The sequence below is a fragment of the Lynx rufus genome, unplaced genomic scaffold, assembly GCF_022079265.1.
Source record: "Lynx rufus isolate CCGP_SWC_20201006 ecotype Redwood Valley unplaced genomic scaffold, mLynRuf1.p SCAF_5, whole genome shotgun sequence".
Taxonomy (NCBI): Eukaryota; Metazoa; Chordata; class Mammalia; order Carnivora; family Felidae; genus Lynx; species Lynx rufus.
In genome coordinates this window covers 89,441,811-89,463,058 of record NW_025814867.1, presented here as the reverse complement: position 1 = coordinate 89,463,058, position 21,248 = coordinate 89,441,811, and the positions used below count along the sequence as shown (strand labels likewise).

The 21,248-nt window shown below is 37.0% G+C and overlaps 1 protein-coding gene across 2 annotated transcripts in view; it reads right to left on the bottom strand.

Annotated features, from left to right (window-relative positions):
- CCDC14 (coiled-coil domain containing 14) overlaps positions 1-14,618 on the bottom strand; it is a 54,235-nt gene extending 39,617 nt beyond the window's left edge. Inside the window, exons 1-5 of one of the 2 annotated variants that reach the window (XM_047100217.1) lie at positions 14,520-14,618; positions 4,942-4,997; positions 4,551-4,623; positions 4,003-4,072; positions 3,790-3,909 (exon numbers count right to left, since the gene is read on the bottom strand). In XM_047100217.1, coding sequence (XP_046956173.1) covers positions 3,790-3,909; positions 4,003-4,072; positions 4,551-4,623; positions 4,942-4,997; positions 14,520-14,549 — 349 coding nt within the window. In that variant the 5' untranslated portion in view covers positions 14,550-14,618. The remainder of the gene's footprint in view (positions 1-3,789; positions 3,910-4,002; positions 4,073-4,550; positions 4,624-4,941; positions 4,998-14,519) is intronic. The other variant, XM_047100218.1, reaches the window with a different exon arrangement.
- Between the last annotated feature and the right edge of the window lie 6,630 nt (positions 14,619-21,248).

The following is a 21,248-nucleotide window of genomic DNA, read 5'->3' as shown; positions in this document are numbered from 1 at the left end:
AGAACTCATGAAAGGAATGTACTCATTATTCAATCCACAAAACTTCTTTAGTCCTTGAATCCTAGCTTCTATACAAGCACTACTGCTTGGATGTACAAGTATTGTCCAGTGGTAAGATACTTTCTGCCACTCATATAGAACAAATAACCACTACAGGTAAGAGCTGCTGGATGCCTATTATAATTTGAAATATGTAAAAGAACACCTAGCCTTGAAGGGGGCAATCAATGCTCTCCCTGTAGCAGTTTATTTCCCCAAAGTGAGGGCAGCAATAGATGTATGTTACTGAAAGCATAGCCATGTGCCCATAGCATTCAACAGCTATCAAATGTAAAAAGTTGCTTATTAAAAAAATGTTTTTTCTTTAAATGTCAGGAGCACTCTCAAGAAGCTCCATGCATTTCTGGAACTGCCTTTCTGCCTCCTTACTCCCAGTCTGCATAAGGTGGGTGAGCTTGACCCCACAGACACTCAATGATCAGGCAGGTTCCAGACAGAAAATACATAAGATCACACCCCAGGAGACGGTTAACATAAAATAGTAAGATAATGTATCTTAAAACTGAAATAATACATAAGATACTAGTTAACATGCTGTAATAAATTCCTTAAAATTCTAGAGTCTGAGGATCTAGAAAGCCAGGTTTCTCTCATGTGCTCCTCCAAATCCATCCTCTACTTGTCTCCACACTGCTCTTCCTGGGATGCTAATCCATATGGATTACACTGTTAAGAGACAGTCCTCATGGGCCTCTTGTGCTCCTTTGTGTCTTGCTCAGTATACTAAGAAAGTAAGACCTTGACCTAAGCTCTTTATCTGGGCCATTTCTCAGGGTTGTGTTTGTAGTGAATAACCTCAAAGGATAAGGTAATGTTTCCCTGAGACAAGTGCTCACTAACAACACAATGGATTTCCCAAGCTCAGTGTTCCTCAGCTGAAAGAAACCTACAGGATGAGCAGCATCCATCTGGGTCCATCACATTACCCCCACAGGAACTGGGAGTGAGGGGGAAATACGCTAACATCCATGTTGCTTACTTTATTTACTGTGTGAGTAATAAAGTCCTTTGTTTCTGACCCAGGAATCTTGTGTCTCCTGCCAGCATCCATGACACAGTAAGGCTAACTTATTAACCTGTAAGAATAAAAATCAAGTCCCAGACTTGATATACATCAAAACGGGTCCAATTGGGTCTGACCCACTGGGAGTCTTGCAAGTACCAAAGAAAGAAGAAGCATGAAGTCAGAGTATTTATTCCCAAACCCCTCTCTTTGAAGAAACTTGGGTCAGCTTTGTTCCTTAAATGAAGCTCATCGCTCTTCTCATGGCAGTCTACTCTAAATAACAGTTCTCCCTAACCTCATCTCTTAAGGCCTCTGCTGCTGCTGCTTGCACTGGGCTATCATAATCCCTTGTGGTTTCCCTATACCCCACTCACTCCTTTGTAATGAGTTCCTCTGTAAATAAACCCTCCTTGAATTATCTTAGAGTGTTGCCATCTCTTTTCTGTTGCAACTCTGACTAGTAAGCAGTTAAGCTGGGATCCAGAAAGTTGCTACCATGGCACCATTGTCAGCCACATACATTCCAAATGAGAGTTCCCTAAAGAGGAATGCCCTGGACAAGAAATAGCCTGCCTTGAGAAAAAAAAAGAGGAGATTAGAGGAATGAGCAATTGGTGCTACCATTCCTTTATTTGTCCATTGGGCCCCAGTAAATAGACCTTGGCTTTAAGAATTTGGACCGGGGGTTAGCACACTTTTCCTTAAAAGGCTAGAGAATAAATATTTCAGGCTTAGCAGACCAGATGGTCTCTGTCACAACACTCAACTCTATTGTTGCAGCACAAAAGTAGTCATAGAAAATACATAAATGAACTAGCATGGCTGCACTCCAATAAACCTTTATTTACAAAATAAATAACAAAACATTACTTATAAATAAACCAGGCTATACTATGCTTGTCCCTAGTTTAGATCAGTGTTGCCCAATAGAAATATAATGTAAACCATGTATGCAATTAAAAATTTTCCAGTAGCTATATTAAAAAAGTAAAAATAGGTAAAATTTCAACATTTTATTTAAATCAATATATCCGAAACATTAACATTTCAACATGTAATTAATGTAAAATTTTTAGATATTTTTGTATTAAATCTTTTAAACCTAGTGTGTACTTTACACAAAGCACATCTCAACTTGGATGCAAAATTTTCATCAGAAATATCTGATCTGAATTTAGATTTAATAAAATTGATAGTTGAAAAAGTAGATTCATATATCCAAGTTATTCCAAACATGCTTAAAAGTTTTCTAATAACTGGGTCAAGTATCTGTTTTCAAATTTAAGTTAATTAAAGTAAATAACATTTGCAATTTGGCTCCTTGGTTGTACTAGCCATACTTCAAGTGCTCAATGGCCACATGCACCTAAATACCTTCTTGAACAGTGCAAGTCAAGATAATATGAAGCTAAAAATGACTACCCTCCAAGATGGATTAGTAAGTTGTTCAGTTCTCTGCCTTATTCTCCAACTCATGACATTCTGAACATCAACCTCTACTCCTATAAATGCTCTACTCTCATTTTCTCAGCCTGTTTGCCTGGATCCAGATCTCTTAATAGTCAGGGCTGTTGCTGTGGATAACTTTCTAGACTTTACCTCTTGCCTAAGCTGATTCTAATCATGCACTGCTGCGCTGATATTTTTGGCCTGCCTGAACCACAGAACTAGCTAGTCTCATTCTTGTCTAGCTGAATTCCCATTGTGGATATTTTCATCTCCATTTTGGGCTATCTTGTTCTACAGGCCTCCAGGGGGCAACATAATCAAAACTTGTTTGTTCTAAACTGTTTGCTGAATTATTACACTTTATAAAGTCAGCAAAGTTAACAGGGAGGATGTAAAATATTCTTGGCTACATTCACCATCAAGCAGTGGAAGGCTGTCTTTCCTTACTTACCTACCCAACTTGGAATTTTACCTTCTTAGGTACCATGTATTCTAACTGTGCAGCTCAACAAGTTGAGTTGCTAAACCTACTTAGGATATATACACATAAAATGATTTTAAATCAATTAGTATCTGTAAGTATGCACATGAAACAAAACCAATTTGTGGTTATCTATAGAAAGTGGTAAGGAGAACAAAGATAACTCTATATACCTCCCAAATGTCATTCTGAGTTTGAACCTTTTCTTCTACAAAACCCAGTCACTTTTTCTACTTTTCTTCTTGGGAAAGTGATAGTAAACAAAGCAACTACCCAGTAATTAGAAGCTGAACAGAGAAAGAGAAGCATAAGCACACACATACACCTTAATAACCACATATTATTAAAATGAAAGACCAACTGCATAATCCCAATAGTTTATCAAAACCCTCATAATTAAAGATTATATATATATTAAAGATTTTATTTATTCTTTAAGTAATCTCTGTATCCAACATGGGGGTCAAACACTCAACCCCACAATCAAGAGTTTCATATTCCACTGACTGAGCCAGCCAGGTACCCCAAAGCTTATATTTAAACAAAAAAAGGGGTGCCTGGGTGGCTCAGTCAGTTAAGTATCTGATTCTTGATTTGGGCTTGGGTCATAATCTCATAGTTTGTGGGATCAAGTCCTGAGTTGGGCTCTGCACTGAAAGTGTGGAGCCTGCTTGGGATTCTCTCCTTCTGCCCCTCCCCGACTTATGCGCGCTCATGTGCACGTTCTCTGTCTCAAAATAAATAAATAAACATCAAAAAACAAAACAAAAAACAAAACAGAGAAAATACTTACAAATTTCTTTCCGGACTCCTGAAGGAACATGTTTTTCATGTCCTTTCTTTTTGGATCCAAATCTTTTGCCTTCTAAAGATCTGGGATTATATCTATTTTCTGAATATGCTATTTCTGAACCTATTAATAATTAAAACAAAACTTCATTTGTATTAAGAGAATTATTAATTTAGAAAAGGTGGTTAGCAAAGGGCATTTAAAAAATTAAAAAACCTGAATCTTCATTTCTTAAAATGTCCCGCAGCAAAGAAGCACAACCATCAAGCCCTTGCACAGTTTCAGTCTGTAAGGAGAAACTCATTTAGAAATTCATATATAAAATTTTAGCACAGAAAACAACAACAAATTATATAGTTTTAAAAAAAATTTTAGAAGCAATTTATTATTGGTAGAAAACATGTTTTAAAGCAAAAAGCCTTCATATGTCCTTAAGGCAATTAATACTTAACCTTTGCACCTTTATTCCTACTTTTTAGCTTTTACCTGAAGACTCATTAAGATACTGCATATTGTAGGGGCATCTGGGTGGCTCAGTCAGTCAATCCTCTGACTCTTGATTTTGGCTCAGGTCACGAACTCATAGTTGGTGAGATGGAGCCCCACATCAGGCTCTACACTGATAGCACGGAGTCTCCTTGAGATTCTCTCTTTCCCTCTCTCTCTGTCCCTCTCCCACTCTTGCTCTTTCTCTTCCTCCCTCAAAAATAAATAAACATTTTAAAAAAGATAGTATATATTTTATCTATTCAGTTTAATCTTACCTGACTTTCTGAGTCAGAATGGATAGGATAGCCAGAATCTGCATTAAAACGTGATATCTTTCTTAAATGTGTCCTAGAAAACAAGTTCATTAATATTTTCACATACTACAAAATTTGTTTCTAAAATATAAGTAGTCATTTTCTTCCCAGTAAAGATTGAATAAGGAAGCTTGTCCATAAGATGGGATTTATATAAGATTTTATAATGATTATAAAGATTATTAAACACTAAGATGATCAACATGGGTAGATATGGAAGGTTCCTCCCCAGAGTCTGTGAAGGTAGATACCTATCTAGTCTTCTGGGATAGGCAAAATTTAGTCCAGCCCAAAGACTCAAGAAAAACTCTCTTGACATTTTCTCAAGTGGTGAACTTCTTTAAGTACTTACCCTTTCTTTCCATTTGTTAATTTAGCAGGCCCAGTGTGTTTCACTGAAGATATCACCTATGGTATAATGCATTAAATTATAGTAAATATACACATATTTTTCTATTATATTCTCAGTAGGTTGTCTTGACAAAACCTGAAATGTTGCTTCCTTTCTTTCTGTGATAAAAATATAACATGAGGGGCGCCTGGGTGGCGCAGTCGGTTAAGCGTCCGACTTCAGCCAGGTCCTGATCTCGCGGTCCGTGAGTTCGAGCCCCGCGTCAGGCTCTGGGCTGATGGCTCAGAGCCTGGAGCCTGTTTCCGATTCTGTGTCTCCCTCTCTCTCTGCCCCTCCCCCGTTCATGCTCTGTCTCTCTCTGTCCCAAAAAAAAATAAACATTGAAAAAAAAAATTAAAAAAAAAAAATATAACATGAAATTTGCCAGTGTGGCCACTTTTTATTGCACAGTTCTGTGGCATTAAATAAATTCAGTGACATTAAATATATTCACACTGCTGTACCTAACATCCATCTCCAGAACGTTCTCATCTTGCCAAAATGAAATTCTGTATCCATTACACATTAACTTCCCATCCACTCCTTCCCTCAGCCCCTGGCAACCACGCTTCTACTTAGAGTCTCTATGAATTTGACTACTCTAGGAAGCTCATGTAAGTGGAATCATACAGTGTTTGTCCTTTTGTGACTGGCTTATTTCACTTAATCTAATGTCTTGTAGTAAGTGTCAAAATTCCCGTCCTTTTTAAGGCTGAATAATATTCCATTTGATGTATATATCATGTTATTAATTTTTTTAAAGGTGATGTATCATACAAATCCACAATTACAATTGAAATCAATAAATTATTTGTTCTAAGTAAAATGTCAAGCAAACAAGACATATTTGTTCCTTAAGTTTAAGCTGAAAATAAGGTTGAGATATTATTTTAACCAGAAGTATCTACTACAGTAAATTTGGACTAAACTCAATCTCTGAACATGTTCTATATTCCCCAGTCTTCAAAACATGTAAGTTAAAGATAGAGCGCAGAGTTCATAACTCTGATTCTACTTATCTACATTTATTTATTTATTTATTTATTTATTTATTTATTTATTAAATTTATTGTCAAGTTGGCTACCATACAGAGTATACAGTGTGCTCTTGGTTTTGGGGGTAGATTCCCGTGATCCATTGCTTATATACAATATCCAGTGCTCATCCCAACAAGTGCCCTCCTCAATGCCCATCACCCATTTTCCCCTCTCTCCCACCCCCACCCCCGCATCAACCTTCAGTTTGTTCTCTGTATTTAAGAGTCTCTTATGTTTGCCTCCCTCCCTCTCTGTTTATAACTATTTTTCCCCTTTCTTTCCCCCATGGTCTTCAGTTAAGTTTCTCAAGTTGCACCTATGAGTGAAAACATATTATATCTGTCTCTGACTGACTTATTTCACTTAGCATAATACCCTCCAGTTCCATCCACGTTGCTACAAATGGCAGGATTTCATTCTTTCTCATTGCCAGGTAGTATCCCATTGTATACATAAACCACATCTTCTTTATCCATTCATCAGTTGATGGACATTTAGGCTCTTTCCATAATTTGGCTATTATTGAAAAGCACTGCTATAAACATTGGGGTACATGTGTCCCTATGCATCAGCATTCCTGTATCTTTGGATAAATTCCTAGTAGTGCTATTGCTGGGTTGTAGGGTAGTTCTATTTTTAATTTTTTGAAGAGCCTCCACACTGTTTTCCAGAGCGGCTGCACCAGTTTGCATTCCCACCAACAGTGCAAGAGGGTTTCCATTTCTCCACATTCCTGCCAGCATCTGTAGTCTCCTGAGTTGTTCATTTTAGCCACTCTGACCAGTGTGAGCTGGTATCTGTGTGGTTTTGATTTGTATTTCCCTGATGATGAGTGACACTGAGCATCTTTTCATGTGTCTATTGGTCATCTGGATGTCTTCTTCAGAAAAGTGTCTATTCATGTCTTCTGCCCATTTCTTCATTGGGTTATTTGTTTTTTGGGTGTTGAGTTTGGTAAGTTCCATATAGATTTTGGATACTAACCCTTTATCTAATTTGTCATTTGCAAATATCTTTTCTCATTCTGTTGGTTACCTTTTAGTTTTGTTGTTTCCTCTGCAGTGCAGAAGCTTTTTATCTTGATGAGGTCCCAACAAGGGACCTAGGTTTTTCATGCATTTTGAGTTCATTTTTGTGTATGGTATAAGAAAGTGACCTAGTTTCATTCTTCTGTATGTTGCTGTCCAGTTCTCCCAGCACCATTTGCTAAAAAGACTTTTTTCCATTGAATACTCTTTCCTGCTTTGTCAAAAATTAGTTGGCCATACATTTGTGGGTCCAACCCTGGGTTCTCTATTCTATTCCATTGGTGTATGTGTCCATTGGTGTATGGTGCCAATACCATACAGTCTTGATGATTACAGCTTTGTAGTAGAGGCTAAAGTCTGGGATTGTGATGCCTTCCACTTTGGTTTTCTTTCTCAACATTATTTTGGCTATTCGGGGTCTTTTGTGGTTCCATACAAATTTTAGGATTGTTTGTTCTAGCTTTGAGAAAAATGCTGGCACAATTTTGATTGGGATTGCATTGAATGTGTAGATTGCTTTGGGTAGTATTGACATTTTAACAATCATTATTCTTCCAACCCATGAGCATGGAATGTTTTTCCATTTCTTTGTGTCTTCAATTTCCTTCATAAGTTTTCTATAGTTTTCAGCATACATATCTTTTACATATTTGATTAGGCTTATTCCTAGGTATTTTATGGTTCTTGGGGCAATTGTAAATGGGATCCATTTCTTGATTTCTCTTTCTGTTGCTTCATTATTGGTGTACAGAAGTGCAACCAATTTCTGTACATTGATTTTGTATCCTGCAACTTTGCTGAATTCATGTATCAGCTCTAGCAGCTTTTTGGTGGTCTTTCAGGTTTTCCATGTAAAGTATCATGTCATCTGTGAAAAGTGAAAGTTTAACTTCTTCTTTGCCAATGTGGATGCCTTTTATTTCATTTTGTTGTTTGACTGCTGAGGCTAGGACTTCCAACAGTGTGTTAAACAATAGTTATCCACATTATTTAGAATGCCTGACAAGACCAGCCCATGGAAACTCTACCATTCTTCTTTACCTACAGCTCATTCCCTCACTTTTTCTTTTCAAACTCATATAACAATATTGTTTTTGAAAAAACAATTTTATTTTAAAAGTAAAATAAGTGGGCTAATTTTTGTGTAGAAGAAAAAAAATGCACTTGCTTTAACATGCATCCATGTTATCTTGAAAGTTAGGCAACAAACAGTTCGTTGTGTTTGCCTCTGGGGAGGGAAACTGAGAATCTAGAGGACAGAGCAAGGGAGATTTTCCAAGGTATGCCTCTTTGTATCTTAATAACTTATATCAATAAATATAATCTCTATTTAAAATGTAATTTTTAGGGGTGCCTAGGTGGCTCAGTCGGTTAAGCATCTGACTTCAGTTCAGGTCATGATTTCACAGTCGTGAATCTGAGCCACAAGTTGGGCTCTGTGCTGACAGCTCAGAGCCCGGAGACTGCTTCGAATTTTGTGTCTCCCTCTCTCTGCCCTTCCCCAGCTTGCACACATGCTCTCTCAAAAATAAACATTCAAAAAATTTTTAATTAAAATACAATTTTTAAAAGACATAATGGGGTGCCTGGGTGGCTCAGTCAGTTGAGCGTCCAACTTCAGCTCAGGTCATAATCTCATGGTCAGTGGATTCAAGCCCTGCATTGGGCTCTGTACTGACAGCTCAGAGCCTGGAGGCTGCTTCAGATTCTGTCTCTCCCCCTCTCTCTGCTCCTCCCCCACTCACGCTCTATTTCTCAAAATTGAATAAATGTTAAAAAAAATTTTTTTTAAAGACATGAGTTAAATTCCCTACTCACCCCCTCATTTCACCCTTCACAAGTAGTCACTGTTGGCAGTTACATTAATGGTTTTTCTTTACATGTTGACATATTTCATCCCAAGATAGCTTTGAGCAGTAACTATTAAACTAATCTGGAGTTATATGCTACTGAGAATACATTTTAAAAATTGGGTTAATGGAGTTATATTTCTTCTTGAGATAACTTGGGATATGATAGAGTCATGAAGCCAGTAAAGAGAACCAACCTTATAGGAAATAAGATCCTACATAGTACTGCTCCACTGGTCCCTGCATGACACCTTCAGGGTCCTTCCCTTTTATATATACGTATGTTGGTGTCCTGGCCAAAACCGTAATAAAATTCCAAACCATGGTATTCCAATACACTGGACCAAGTCCAAAAACAGCTACCGCAATTATTATCTTTCAAAATTAAAAACAAAAAGTATAGAGAGGTAAATGTATGGCATAATTGTAAGATTACACGTGATCTTTCTCCAAAAAACATGCATGAGCTTATATAACAGAAAGTCAGGTAATGAAAATTACCCAGGATAAAAGCACCCTAAAAAAGTAACTATCATATTGGCACATTTTCATCAAAACTCTCTTTTGTAATTTTCATTCTGAAATAACAGTACAAAGAATTTCTATATACACTTTACCCAGATTCCCCAACTGTTGACATTTTACTACATCTGCCATGTTCTCTCAAAATATATGCAAAAAACAAAATATATACAATAAAAACATAGAGAAATACTAAGTATTAGTGGTTTTCCTGAACTATTTCAGGCTAAGTTACAGATATGATACCCTTTTATATTAAATATTTACGCCTAAATATTTTCTAAGAACGAGGTCACTTATATAACTATGATATAATTATCAAAATCAGGAAATTAATATTGACACTGTATTATAAACTACAGATTTTATTCACATTTTGCCAATTATTCCAATAATGTCCTTTATTAAAAAAAATATTCTGGTCCATACCCAATGCAGGATCATATGTTGCATTTAATTGTCATACCTCATTAGTCTCCTTTAATCTGGAACAGTTCCTTGGATTACCGCTCATTGTCTTCCATAACCTTCACATATTTAAAGAGTACAAGCCACTTACATTGTAGAATGTCCCTCTTGACATTTAGACTTGTCTGATGTTCCCCCATGATTAGATTCAGGTTGTGCATTTTTGGCAGGAATACCACAAAAGGGAAATTTTGTCCTTCTTAATGTAAGTAGGCATGTGGTACCAGTTTGTCCCATTACTGGTAATGTAAACTTTGATCATTTAAGATGGCATCTGCCAGGTTTTTCACTGTTAGTATTAAGGTATTTTTAACATTGTATTAATTAATGGGGAGATACTTTGAGATTATGCAGACTTCTATTCATCAGATTCACCCAGTAGTTGTAGCATCCCTTGAATGATTGCCTTAATCCCAACTGTTTGTGAAATGGTGATTTGTGTAACTTCCATCTTCCTTCTATAGTTATTAGTTGGCATTCAACTGTAGGTAAGCACTTTTCCTTTGTTGTTTGTTAGTATGGATCAGTGATTCCTGTTATGCCATGGGTTATGATCCATCATCATTATTATTTAGAATACTCTGATGCTCCAATTGTCCCAGATTCTATCAGTGGTAGTCTCTTCAAACTAGCTCCTGTATCATTTTAACATGGCCCCATTATTTTTTGAGCAATTCCTTACTTTCTGCAACAAGGTGCTCTGGGCTCTTCTTTTGTTGTTGTTTTCATTGTAGTAAGAATACATAACACGAAACCTACTTTCTTAAATTTTTAAGTGCACAATACTATACAGGTGATTACTTGTATGATATTGTACAGCAGATCTCTAGAACTTATTTATCTTGTATAACTGAAACTTTATACCCAGTGGATAGCAACTCCCCAATTCCCCCTCCCTCCAGACCAGCCCCTGGCATCTACCATTCCGCTCTCTGCTTCTGAGTGTGACTATCTTAGGTCCCTTATGGAAGTGGAATAATGCACTGTCTGTCCTTTTGACTGGCTTATTTCACTTAGCATAATATCCTCAAGGTTCATCCATGTTGCACATGGCAGGATTTTTTTTAAGGCTGAAAAATATTCTATTGTGTGTATATAGCATATTTTCTTTACCCATTTAACTATCAATAGACATTTAGATTGTTTCCACATCTTGACTAATAATGTGAATAATGCTGCAATGAACAGAGAAGTGCAAATATCTCTTTGAGATCATGTTTTCAATTCTTTTGGAAAAAAAATCTGGAGTAGAACTTCTGGACCATACAAGAGCTCTATTTTTAATTTTTTGAGGAACCATCATACTGTTTTCCATAGCAGCTGCACCATTTTTCATTTCTGCAAAAAGTGTACAAGTATTCCAATTTCTCCACATTCTCACCAATAAGAATAGCCATCTAAAGAGGTGTAAGGTGTTATCTCACCGTGGTTTTGATTTGCATTTCCCTAATGACTAGTAACGTTGAGCACCTTTTCATGTGCTTTTTCATGTGCCTTTTATGTATCTTCTTTGGAGAAATGTCTATTCAGGCCCTTTGCTCATTTTTTAATCAGATTATTTGGTTTTTTGCTATTAGGTTGTAGGAGTTCCTTATATATTTTAGGTGTTAACCGTTTAGTAGGCAGAGGGTTTACAAATCTTTTTTCCCATTCCATAAGTTGCCTTTTCACTCTGTTGTTTCCTTTACTCTGCAGATGCTTTTTATTTTGATGTATCCAGGCTCATCTTATAATTTTCCTGTTCCAGCTGTGGAGTTGACCATTCCTCCTAGAAGTCATGGTTCCTTTTAGCGAATGATATTTAGAAACCAGATCTAGACACTAGATTTTGCTACTGGGTCTTCCAATCTTTTCCCATATGGATTTTTTTAGTCACAATGACTAGCTAGTTGCAAAAAAGTAAATCGTATGATTTTATTTTTAAATATTTTTCCATATTAACATAACTTCACAAAATTTTTTAATGGTTGTATAATATTTTCTTGAGTGGAAGTAATATAACACATCCTTGGTTTGCTTCTATTTTTCACAATTGAAAAACAAGCCTGAAATAAACATTTCCATGTACAAAAAAAAGCGTTTTCATACTCAGGATTAAAAGCTTATTTATTTGGTGAAAGGCTATAATTCATTTAATAGCTCTTGATACAATTTACAAAAACACTCTCAAAAAGGAGTGCCCCAAACCACAATGCATGAGACCATAATTTTTCTTTATCTCACATTTACTTCTACCGGGTATTATCATTAAACTTTTTTTCTTTGCTATTTGAGAAAAATATATGCATTTCTTACAAGTTGTATCTCCTACTAACAGGTGCAAAGTAAGATTACATTTGTAGAATAATTTAATCCACACCCTATGATTTATCATTTCTGTGAGCTAGGAACCTAAATTACAGAAAGGAGGCTTGTTCAAAGTCATACATCTAATTATAGTATAATGTTTAAAAGAAGGGACTCTGGGACCAACTATGTGGGTCTGAATCCTGCTCCACTGCTAACCAGTTTTGTAACTGTAGGAAAATTATTCGAGGTCTTCATCCCTCAATTTCCTCATCTATAAAATGGAGATGATAATAGTATCTACTTCATAAGGCTATTATGAATATTAAATGAATTAGAAGCACTGTGGAAAAACACTTAAGAGTAACATCTACCACACAAGTGCTACCTCAGTGTTAGCTATTCTTTTTTTTTTTAATTTTTTAAAATGTTTATTTACTTTTGAGAGAAAGAATGAGAGAGACAGAGGTGTGAGCACGGGAGGGACAGAGAGAGGGAGACAGAATCTGAAGCAGGCTCCAGGCTCTGAGCGGTCAGCACAGAGCCCGATGCAGGGCTTGAACCCACAGACTGAGAGATCATGACCTAAGCTGAAGTCGGAGGCCCAACCGACTGAGCCACCCAGGCACCCCAATTTTCTTTTTTTTTAATGTTTATTTATTTTTGAGAGACAGAGAGAGATACAGCATGAGCAGGGGAAGGGCAGAGAGAGAGACACACACAGAATTCGAAGCAGTCTCCAGACTCAGCTGTCAGCACAGAGCCGATGTGGGGCTTGAACTCACAGACCACGAGTTCATGACCTGAGCCAAAGTCGGACACTTAACGACTGAGCCACCCAGGTACCCCAGTGTTAGCTATTCTTACCATTAAGGTGGTCGTAAACTGTTTTTAAGGGGACAAAATTTTGTTGCACATTTATGCCAAGAGTGAGATAGATGTTTTACCAGGTTCTCTCATGTAATTCTCCCCAATTCTTTGAGGCAGGATTTTATACCTATTTACAACTACTTTATGGCTAAGGGAAAGGAGGCTCAGAGTAGAAAGCACTTTGCTTAATATCACTACCATAGTAATGGCAGAATAGGAATGTGAATCTTGAAGGTGACCATGATTACAAAAAACCACGTTTTCCCCCTTGCTGACTGCACATATTCTGAGTTCATTCAATGTAAGAGAAAGATCTATAAGGGTGAGGATGCTCAGGAAGTACTCATGAAGAAAGTCTGAGCCAGGTATTTTTTTAAAAAGCATTAAGATTAATATTAATGGGGAAGACAGTATCATAGGTGAGTTGATATCAAGTGAGAGAATGAGAGACGTGGATATATTAAAGAGGATAAGATCACTCCAGGTAGTGAGTCTGTGTGAGAAATAGTTGATTCATTACCTAGAAATCTACTATATGCTATGTGCTATCCCAGGCCTTGAGGATATCGAGATAAATTGTGCAGTAAGGGAGGTATATAGATTAGGAAGATCCCTAGTATGAAAAGCAGTTTAATAATGGTCAGCACAAAGCACAAAAGGGGGAAGCAAGGAGCACCCAAACAATGGGAAAGTGAGAGGGGTAGGGAAGGCTCTTGAGTGGCTCCTGAGCTGAGGGAAAAGATAGAAAGTGGAGGTACCAGGAACAGAGGTGCATTCCAGGCAGTACAGAAAGGAAAGTGCAAAGACATGGAAGCATGAGAGGGCATGGGGCATCCAGGACACTGAAGAACATATCAGTGAATAGTGCTGGATACACTTGGAGGGGGGGCGGGTCTGGTAAGGAATGCACTAGGGGAATCAAAAAATAGCTGTGTTGACAGGCCAAAGAACTGAGATTTTACCTTGAAAGAGGATTCGTGTAGATTTTAAAGCAGAAAATAAATCATTTAGCGACAACGAGGGGGTGCTTTTGGAAAGGGTAAGGCTGTCGGTGGGGGCACTAACTGGGAGACTAGTTTCTACAAGTAGTTGTAAAATACCAGTAATTGTGACGGAAGACCAGCTAATAGCAACACTTGGTGGAAAAGCCAAGAAACTGTATTTGATGCAACAATATACTGAGCGTTGGAGAGGTTAAGTCACCCTACCCAGGACGGAGGCTGGCCTCGAACCGGCGCCCTACACCAAAGCCAACGCTCTGGAAGACTACAATTAAAACAGAACATACATCTATGGACAGTGCGGCTGTGTTAGGTTGTTAACATTGGGTGTCCCCCCAACTCCCCTCTCCCAGCATTTTAACGCCGCCACATTGTCTTTGCTTTTATTTTTTTCAGAGTTTTGCACTTCTCCTGGCCCTTGCCCCCTCAGTCCCTCTATACCCCCATAGTGGACGCCTCAGGTCCGCAGCCCTCACCTGGCCCGATCGAGATCCGGACCTGACCATCTCTCGCAGCCTCAGAAAAGCCCAGACGGAGGGAAGTAAAGCCAAACGATAAAAGAAATTAACCGCCGTGGACTCCCGGATCCCCTTGGCCCGCCCCCCGAGCTTCCGCTTCCGGGAAGGAGCCCGCCGAATGTCGCGCCTCATAGTCTCGTGAGTGCTGCCGGGTCGTCTCCAGTACTCCCAGCGCAGCACCCTGAGCTTACGCAATAGACCCCTCCCGGTGCCTTGCTCGTCACACACTGGCAGAGAAAGTGGGAGAAGTCCACAGAACGCCGCAGGCCGGGCGGGGAGGGGCGGCGCGGGGCGGGGAGGGTCCGGGGTAGTGGGGGCGAGGTTGGCAGGAGGGGGCGGTGTCAGCCGGGAGGGGCGGGGCCGAAAGGAGCCGGGCTCCTGAACACATGAAAGAACTTCTGAAGAACCGCTACCCTGAATGAGCCGAGGGAAGAGGCGACAAGGACTCTCAAGGGCCAGAGGAAGGGACTGAGGGAGAGGACCAACAGGTTTCAGAAAGAATTGGCTCGGCTCGGTGTTTTGTGTGCCATTTTGAATGATTTTGGTTTTGATAGTCAATAAAAGTCAATCCTTGGTCTGGTTAGCTTTGTGTAATTCTGATTGCACTGTGGCCCTTGATCTCAGAATGGTGCTCATTAGTTGGGATTTTGTTTTACTTCCATGCATAGTTTGCTCTTCAGTCGAGGTAATTACTGTTAATGAAGAATGACTCCGTATTCTTACATCAGCATGCTTCACGATTTTTAATGGAAATTAGTCTTTGGTGTTTAAGACATTGAGTTTGGGGTTAATGTTTTAAATCATATGGGGAGAAATTAAATAAGCCAACTAATTACATTTTTTAATAAGAAGGGCTAGATTTTGAAAATCTTAATTACAATTAAAATAAAAATTCAGAAACTAAAATCATACTGATTTGGGGAAACTGGGTATTTAATAAATTTAGCTTTGTATTGAATTAGACTTGAAAACCTCTCCCGTCTTCATCCTTCTATAAGTGTTTAACATATTTACTTGAGATTACAGGGTTTTTTCCTTAAGCTGACTTGATTTTTTTAGAAGCTTACATGGATTTTTCTTAATACATGCTTATTTTAGAAAATATAGATAAGAAATAAAAAATCACCCATAATCCCAAAGAGTACCACTGTTAGCAGTTTGGTACATTCCCTTCTAGACTTTTCCCAACTGTGTATATATGTATAAATATATTACAACAATAGGATATGATGCATATTACTGTGAGTGTTTTAATATCTCATCAACATCGCTTCTCAGTAATTTACAATTATAAAATGGCTGCCTGGTGTACCATTTTTCTACTGTTTGGAATTTTATGCTTCTCCCCTCCTTTTTGTTTGTCTGTGTTTTTTTGAGTTTTTCTTTTTTTCTCCCTTTTAAAATTTTTGAGGTAATCGCTTCCAGGGTTTTTTGTTTTTATTTTCTCAAATGTTTTTTTATTGTGGCAAAATACACAAATAATAAAATATACCATCTTAACCATCTTTAAGCGCACAATTCAGTGGTACTAAATGCATTTATAATATTGTACAACCATCACCACCATCATCCCCAGAACTTTTTTCATCTTGTGAAAGTGAAATTCTATATGCATTAAACAACACCCCATTCTACTCTCCCCAAAAGCCCCTGGAAACCACCATTGTACTTTCTGTCTCTATGATTTTGACTAAGCACCTCATATAAACAAGATTATACAGTATTGATCCTTTTGTAACTGGCTTATTTCACTTATCTTTAAAAGTTTGTCCATGTTATAACATATATCAAAATTCCGTTCCTTTTTAAGGCTAAATAATATTTCATTGTGCGTATATAACACATTTTGTTTATTTATCTGTTGATGGACACTTGGGTTGCTTCCATATTTTAGCTATCATAAATATTGTTGCTCTGAATATCTCTGCTGGACCCTGCTTTCAATTTTGGGGGGTATATATTCAGAATTGCTGGATCATATGGTAATTCTATTTTTAACTTTTTGAGGAACTGCTATACTGTTTTCTATATGGCTGTACCATTTTATATCCCCGCCAACAGTGATAAGGGTTCTAATTTCTCCACATTCTCCCCACCACTTGTTTTCCATTTATTTTGTTGTTTATTTTTTGGTTTTGGTAGTAGCCACCCTTCATTGTAATTTTGATTTGCATTTCCATAATGATTAGTAATGTTGAACATCTTTTCTTGTGATTATTGGTTATTTGTGTATCTTCTTTGGACAAATAATCTGTTCAAGTCCTTTGCCCATTTTCCCTTATTCTGTGAGTTGCCTTTTTACTCTCTTGATATTGTCTTTTGATGTACAAACTTTATTTTCGTGAAGTTTTCAATTCATCCATTTTTCTTTTGTTGCCTGTGTCTTTAGTGTCATATCCAAGGTATCCATGGCAAAGCCAATATCATGAAATTTGCCTTATGTTTTTTCTAAGATTTCTATAGTTTAAAGTCTTATTTGTAGGTCTTTGATCTAGTTTTAGTTAATTTTTGTGTACAGTATCAGCTAAGGGTCCAACTTCATTCTTACATGTAGCTATCCACTTTTCCTGGCATCCTTTGTTCAGAAAATTATGCGTTTTTCATTGAATGGTCTTTTGACAATGTATGTAAGGGGTTATTTCTGGACTATCTACTAATTGGTCTGTATATCTGCCATTACCCCTGTACCATACTGTTTTTATTACAGTTTTGTAACAAGTTTGAAATCAGGAAGTGTGAATCCTCCAGCTTTTTGTTCTGTTTCAAAATTGTATTGGTTATTCAGGGTCTCTTGAGATTCTATATGAGTTTTAGGAAGAGTTTTTTTTATTTCTGCTAAAACTGTCACTGGGATTATGATAGGAATTAAGCTGTAAATCTCTTTGGGTAATACTGACATCTTAACAATATTAGGTATTTCAATCCATGAACATAGGATGTGTTTGCATTTTTTAAATTTCATTGAACATAATTTTAAAGTTTTTATTGTACAAGTCTTTTACCTCCTTGATTAAGTTAATTCCTGGATATTTTATTCTTTTTTGAAGACTATTGTAAATGTAATTGTGTTCTTAACTTCCTTTTCAGATTGTTCATTAGTTGTATATAAGTGCAACCAATTTTTGTGTGTTGACTTTGTATTCTGTTACTTTATTGAATTCATTTATTAGTTCTAACAGTTTTTTGGTAGAAACTTTAGGGTGTTCTACATATAAGATCACATACTCTGTGGACAAAGATTATTTTACTTCTTCCTTTCCAATTTGAATGTGTTTTATTTCTTTTTCTTGCTCAATTGCTCTGGCTTGAACTTCCAGTACTATGTTGAATAGAAGTGGTGAAAATGGGCATTCTTGTCATGTTCCTGATCTTAGAGGAAAATCTTTCAGTCTTACCATTAAATATGATGTTCACTGTGAGGTTTTCATATATGGCTTTTATTATGTTGAAGTAGTTTCCTTCTATTTCTATTTTGTTGAATGTATTTATCATAAAAGGATGTTGAGTTTTGTCAAATGCTTTTCAGCATCAGTTGAGATGATCATGTGTTTTTTCCCCCTCCATTCTATTAATGTGATAAATTATATTGATCATTTTTCATGTGTTGAGCCATCCTTGCATCCCAGGAATGATCATGGTGTATAATACTTTTTTTAATATGGTGATGAAATCAGTTTGCAAGTATTTTGTTGAGGATTTTTACATTAGTATTCATAAGGGATATTGGTCTGTAGTTTTCTTATAGTGTCTTTGGCTATCATATGAGATAATGCTGGTTTTATGAAATGTGTTATGAAGGGCTCACTCCTCTTCAGTTTTTTCGAAAAGCTTAAGAATAATTAATATTAATTCCTATTTAAGTGTTTGGTAATATTCACTAGGGAAGCCCTCAGGTCCAGGACTTTTCATTATTAGGAGATTAAAAAAATAATTTTTAATGTTTGTTATTTTTGAGAGAGAGACAGACAGAGAGCAAGCAGGGGAGGGGCAGAGAGAGAGGGAGACACAGAATCCGAAGCAGGCACCATGTTCCAAGTTGTCAGCACAGAGCTGGACACGGGGCTTGAACTCACAGACCACAGGATCATGACCTGAGCTGAAGTTGGCCGCTCAACCAACTGAGCCACTCAGGTGCCCCTGTCAGGAGATTTTTGACTGCAGCTTCAATCTCTTTATTACAGGTCTATTCAGATTTTCAATTTCTTCATGATTGGTAGTCTTGGTAGGTTTGATTTCTGGAATTTGTCCCATTTAGTGTAGGTTATCCAATGTGTTCAAAGTACTCTTTTATATTTATTTCTGTAGAATCAGTAGTAATGTCACTACTTCATTTCTGATTTTAGTAATTTCAGTCTTTTCTCTTTTTTTCTTAGTCCATCTAGCTAATGTTTTGTCGATTTTGTTGATCTTTTGAAAAATCAACTTTTGGTTTCATGGATTTTTTCTAATGTTTTTCTGTTCTCTATCTCTGCTTTAATCATTATTCTTACCTTCAGCTAGCTTCAGGTTCAGGTTTTTTTTGTTTTTCTTTTTTGGCTCCTTAAGTTGTAAAGTTAGGCAGTTGATTTGTGATCTTTCTTGGTTTTTAATGTAAGCATTTGTAAATTTTTCCCTTAGCACTACTTTTACTGTATCCTGTAAGTTTTGCCATGTTCTGTTTTTTTCATTGAGCTCAAAGTACTTTCTAATTTCTCTTGTGATTTCTTTTTTGATCCATTGGTTAAGAGTATGTTGTTTAATTTCCACAAATTTGTGACCTTCTCAGTTTTATTTTTGATATCTAACTTCATCCTGTTATAAGTGGAGAAGGGACTTTGCATGATAATCTATCTTTTTTTTTTTTTTATATATGAAGTTTATTGACAAATTGGTTTCCATACAACACCCAGTGCTCATCCCATAATCTATCTTTTTAAATCTATTGAGACCTAATTTGTGGTCTAACATCTGGTCTATTCAGAAAATGTCCCATGTGCATGAAAAGAATGTGTATGCTGTTGTTGGATGGAATGTTCAATATATGTCTGTTAGATTTACTTGGTTTATTGTGTTACTTAAGTCCTGTATTTCCTTATCTTCTGTCTAGTTGTTGTATCCATTATTGAAAGGGTGGTATTCATGTCTCCAACTATTATTATATGGCTGTTTATTTCTCCTTTCATTCTGTCAGTTTTGCTTTATCTATTTTGATGGTCTGTTATTAGGATTATTCAGGACTCAGCCCTTTGAGCCTGTTGTGGAACTTTAGGTCCCTCTAGTGTCATGGTTAGTGACTCTGCTTAGTCTAGGCAGTGTTATAATTTACAGCATTGGATCAATGGCTTTTCCAATTGGCTCACTTTTGAAGTGTGAAAGTGTCTGTTCATGTCAACCCAATTTCAGTTTATAGAAAACAAGCAAAGTTGCAAAATATATGAAAATCTAAAAACACAGTTATGATTTATAGCCAGGATATAAGAATCAAAAAGTAAGAAGCTGTGGACTGGATTATAAATTACATGTTGGAAGTATGAGCTTGGTTCTGCTTAGAAAAATCTGAGACTACCCTGTTGCTTTTCCTCAAGCCATTTAGTGCCTTGTGGAATTATTTGTTACCCAAAGGTTCTTAACCTTTTTTGATCATATACAATTTTGAAAATTTGCTAAAAGCTTTGTATTTTTCCCCAGAAAAATGCTAATGTGCACATTTCATATATATATACATATATAGTACTCATATATATATATATAATGTGCACATTTCATATATATATATATATATATATATAGTTATCAGAAACATTCAGGAGCCTCTCCAAGGATTTTAGGTTAAGAATCCTATTCATATGTAATTCAAAATCAACTTTCCACATGTGAGTGTCCAGCTCCTATTGTAGGACCCTGGTGATCTTGGATGTTGGTTAACTAGGGATGGTGAGGTGTCTGATTAAACAGTGTCAAGGGGAAAGAGGGCATGAAGCACAGAGAAAATGGAATTGAGCCATAATCTTTGCATTTCCCACTGAAGCTTTAAATGTATCTGCAGTCTTCACTTTAATCAAAATAGCTTAATTTAGGAAGGAAAGAGCCCACTTCTTTTTCTTTATAAAATCCTGATTTTATTGCTTCCTGAATGTTTTTCTTTTTAAGGAGAAATATAAACCATATGTTACAGGGGTCTCAGTTTGACAGCTTGGCTGAGGTCATGCTAGGATTCAGTTTTTTCTGGTTATAATAGGAAGGCTAATGGAAAGGATCTGACAAGGGTCTGTTGGCATCAAGGACCAAGAAAACCCCCTTGGAATGATCTCATCACAAGGAAGAAACCATTGGTTTGGGACCATGTGCCAGGTTTGAGGGTCAAGTGTGATTTTAACACACACTGTCAGTCACTTACTGCCTGCCCTGCTGCCCCTACGGACTTGTGCCTAACCCAAGGAGAGAAACAATAGCGATTAAAATGCTAAAAATTTTTCTTTACTGAAATCTCTGTAAGGTATTGCAGCAGTTGTTGGTGGTACCCCATGCAAATGCCTTCAAAAGCTGCTTATTGTAAACACCTAGGACTTCCCACCTGAGAGCATTTTTTTTTTTTTTCTGCAGCAAAAGGAGCGAGCTCAGGCCTTAAGCCAGGCAAGTAAGTTAATGCCCCTGGAAACAGCCCTCAATGACAGAGGAGAACTGGGTGAGGAAGCAGCCTGTAGCCGA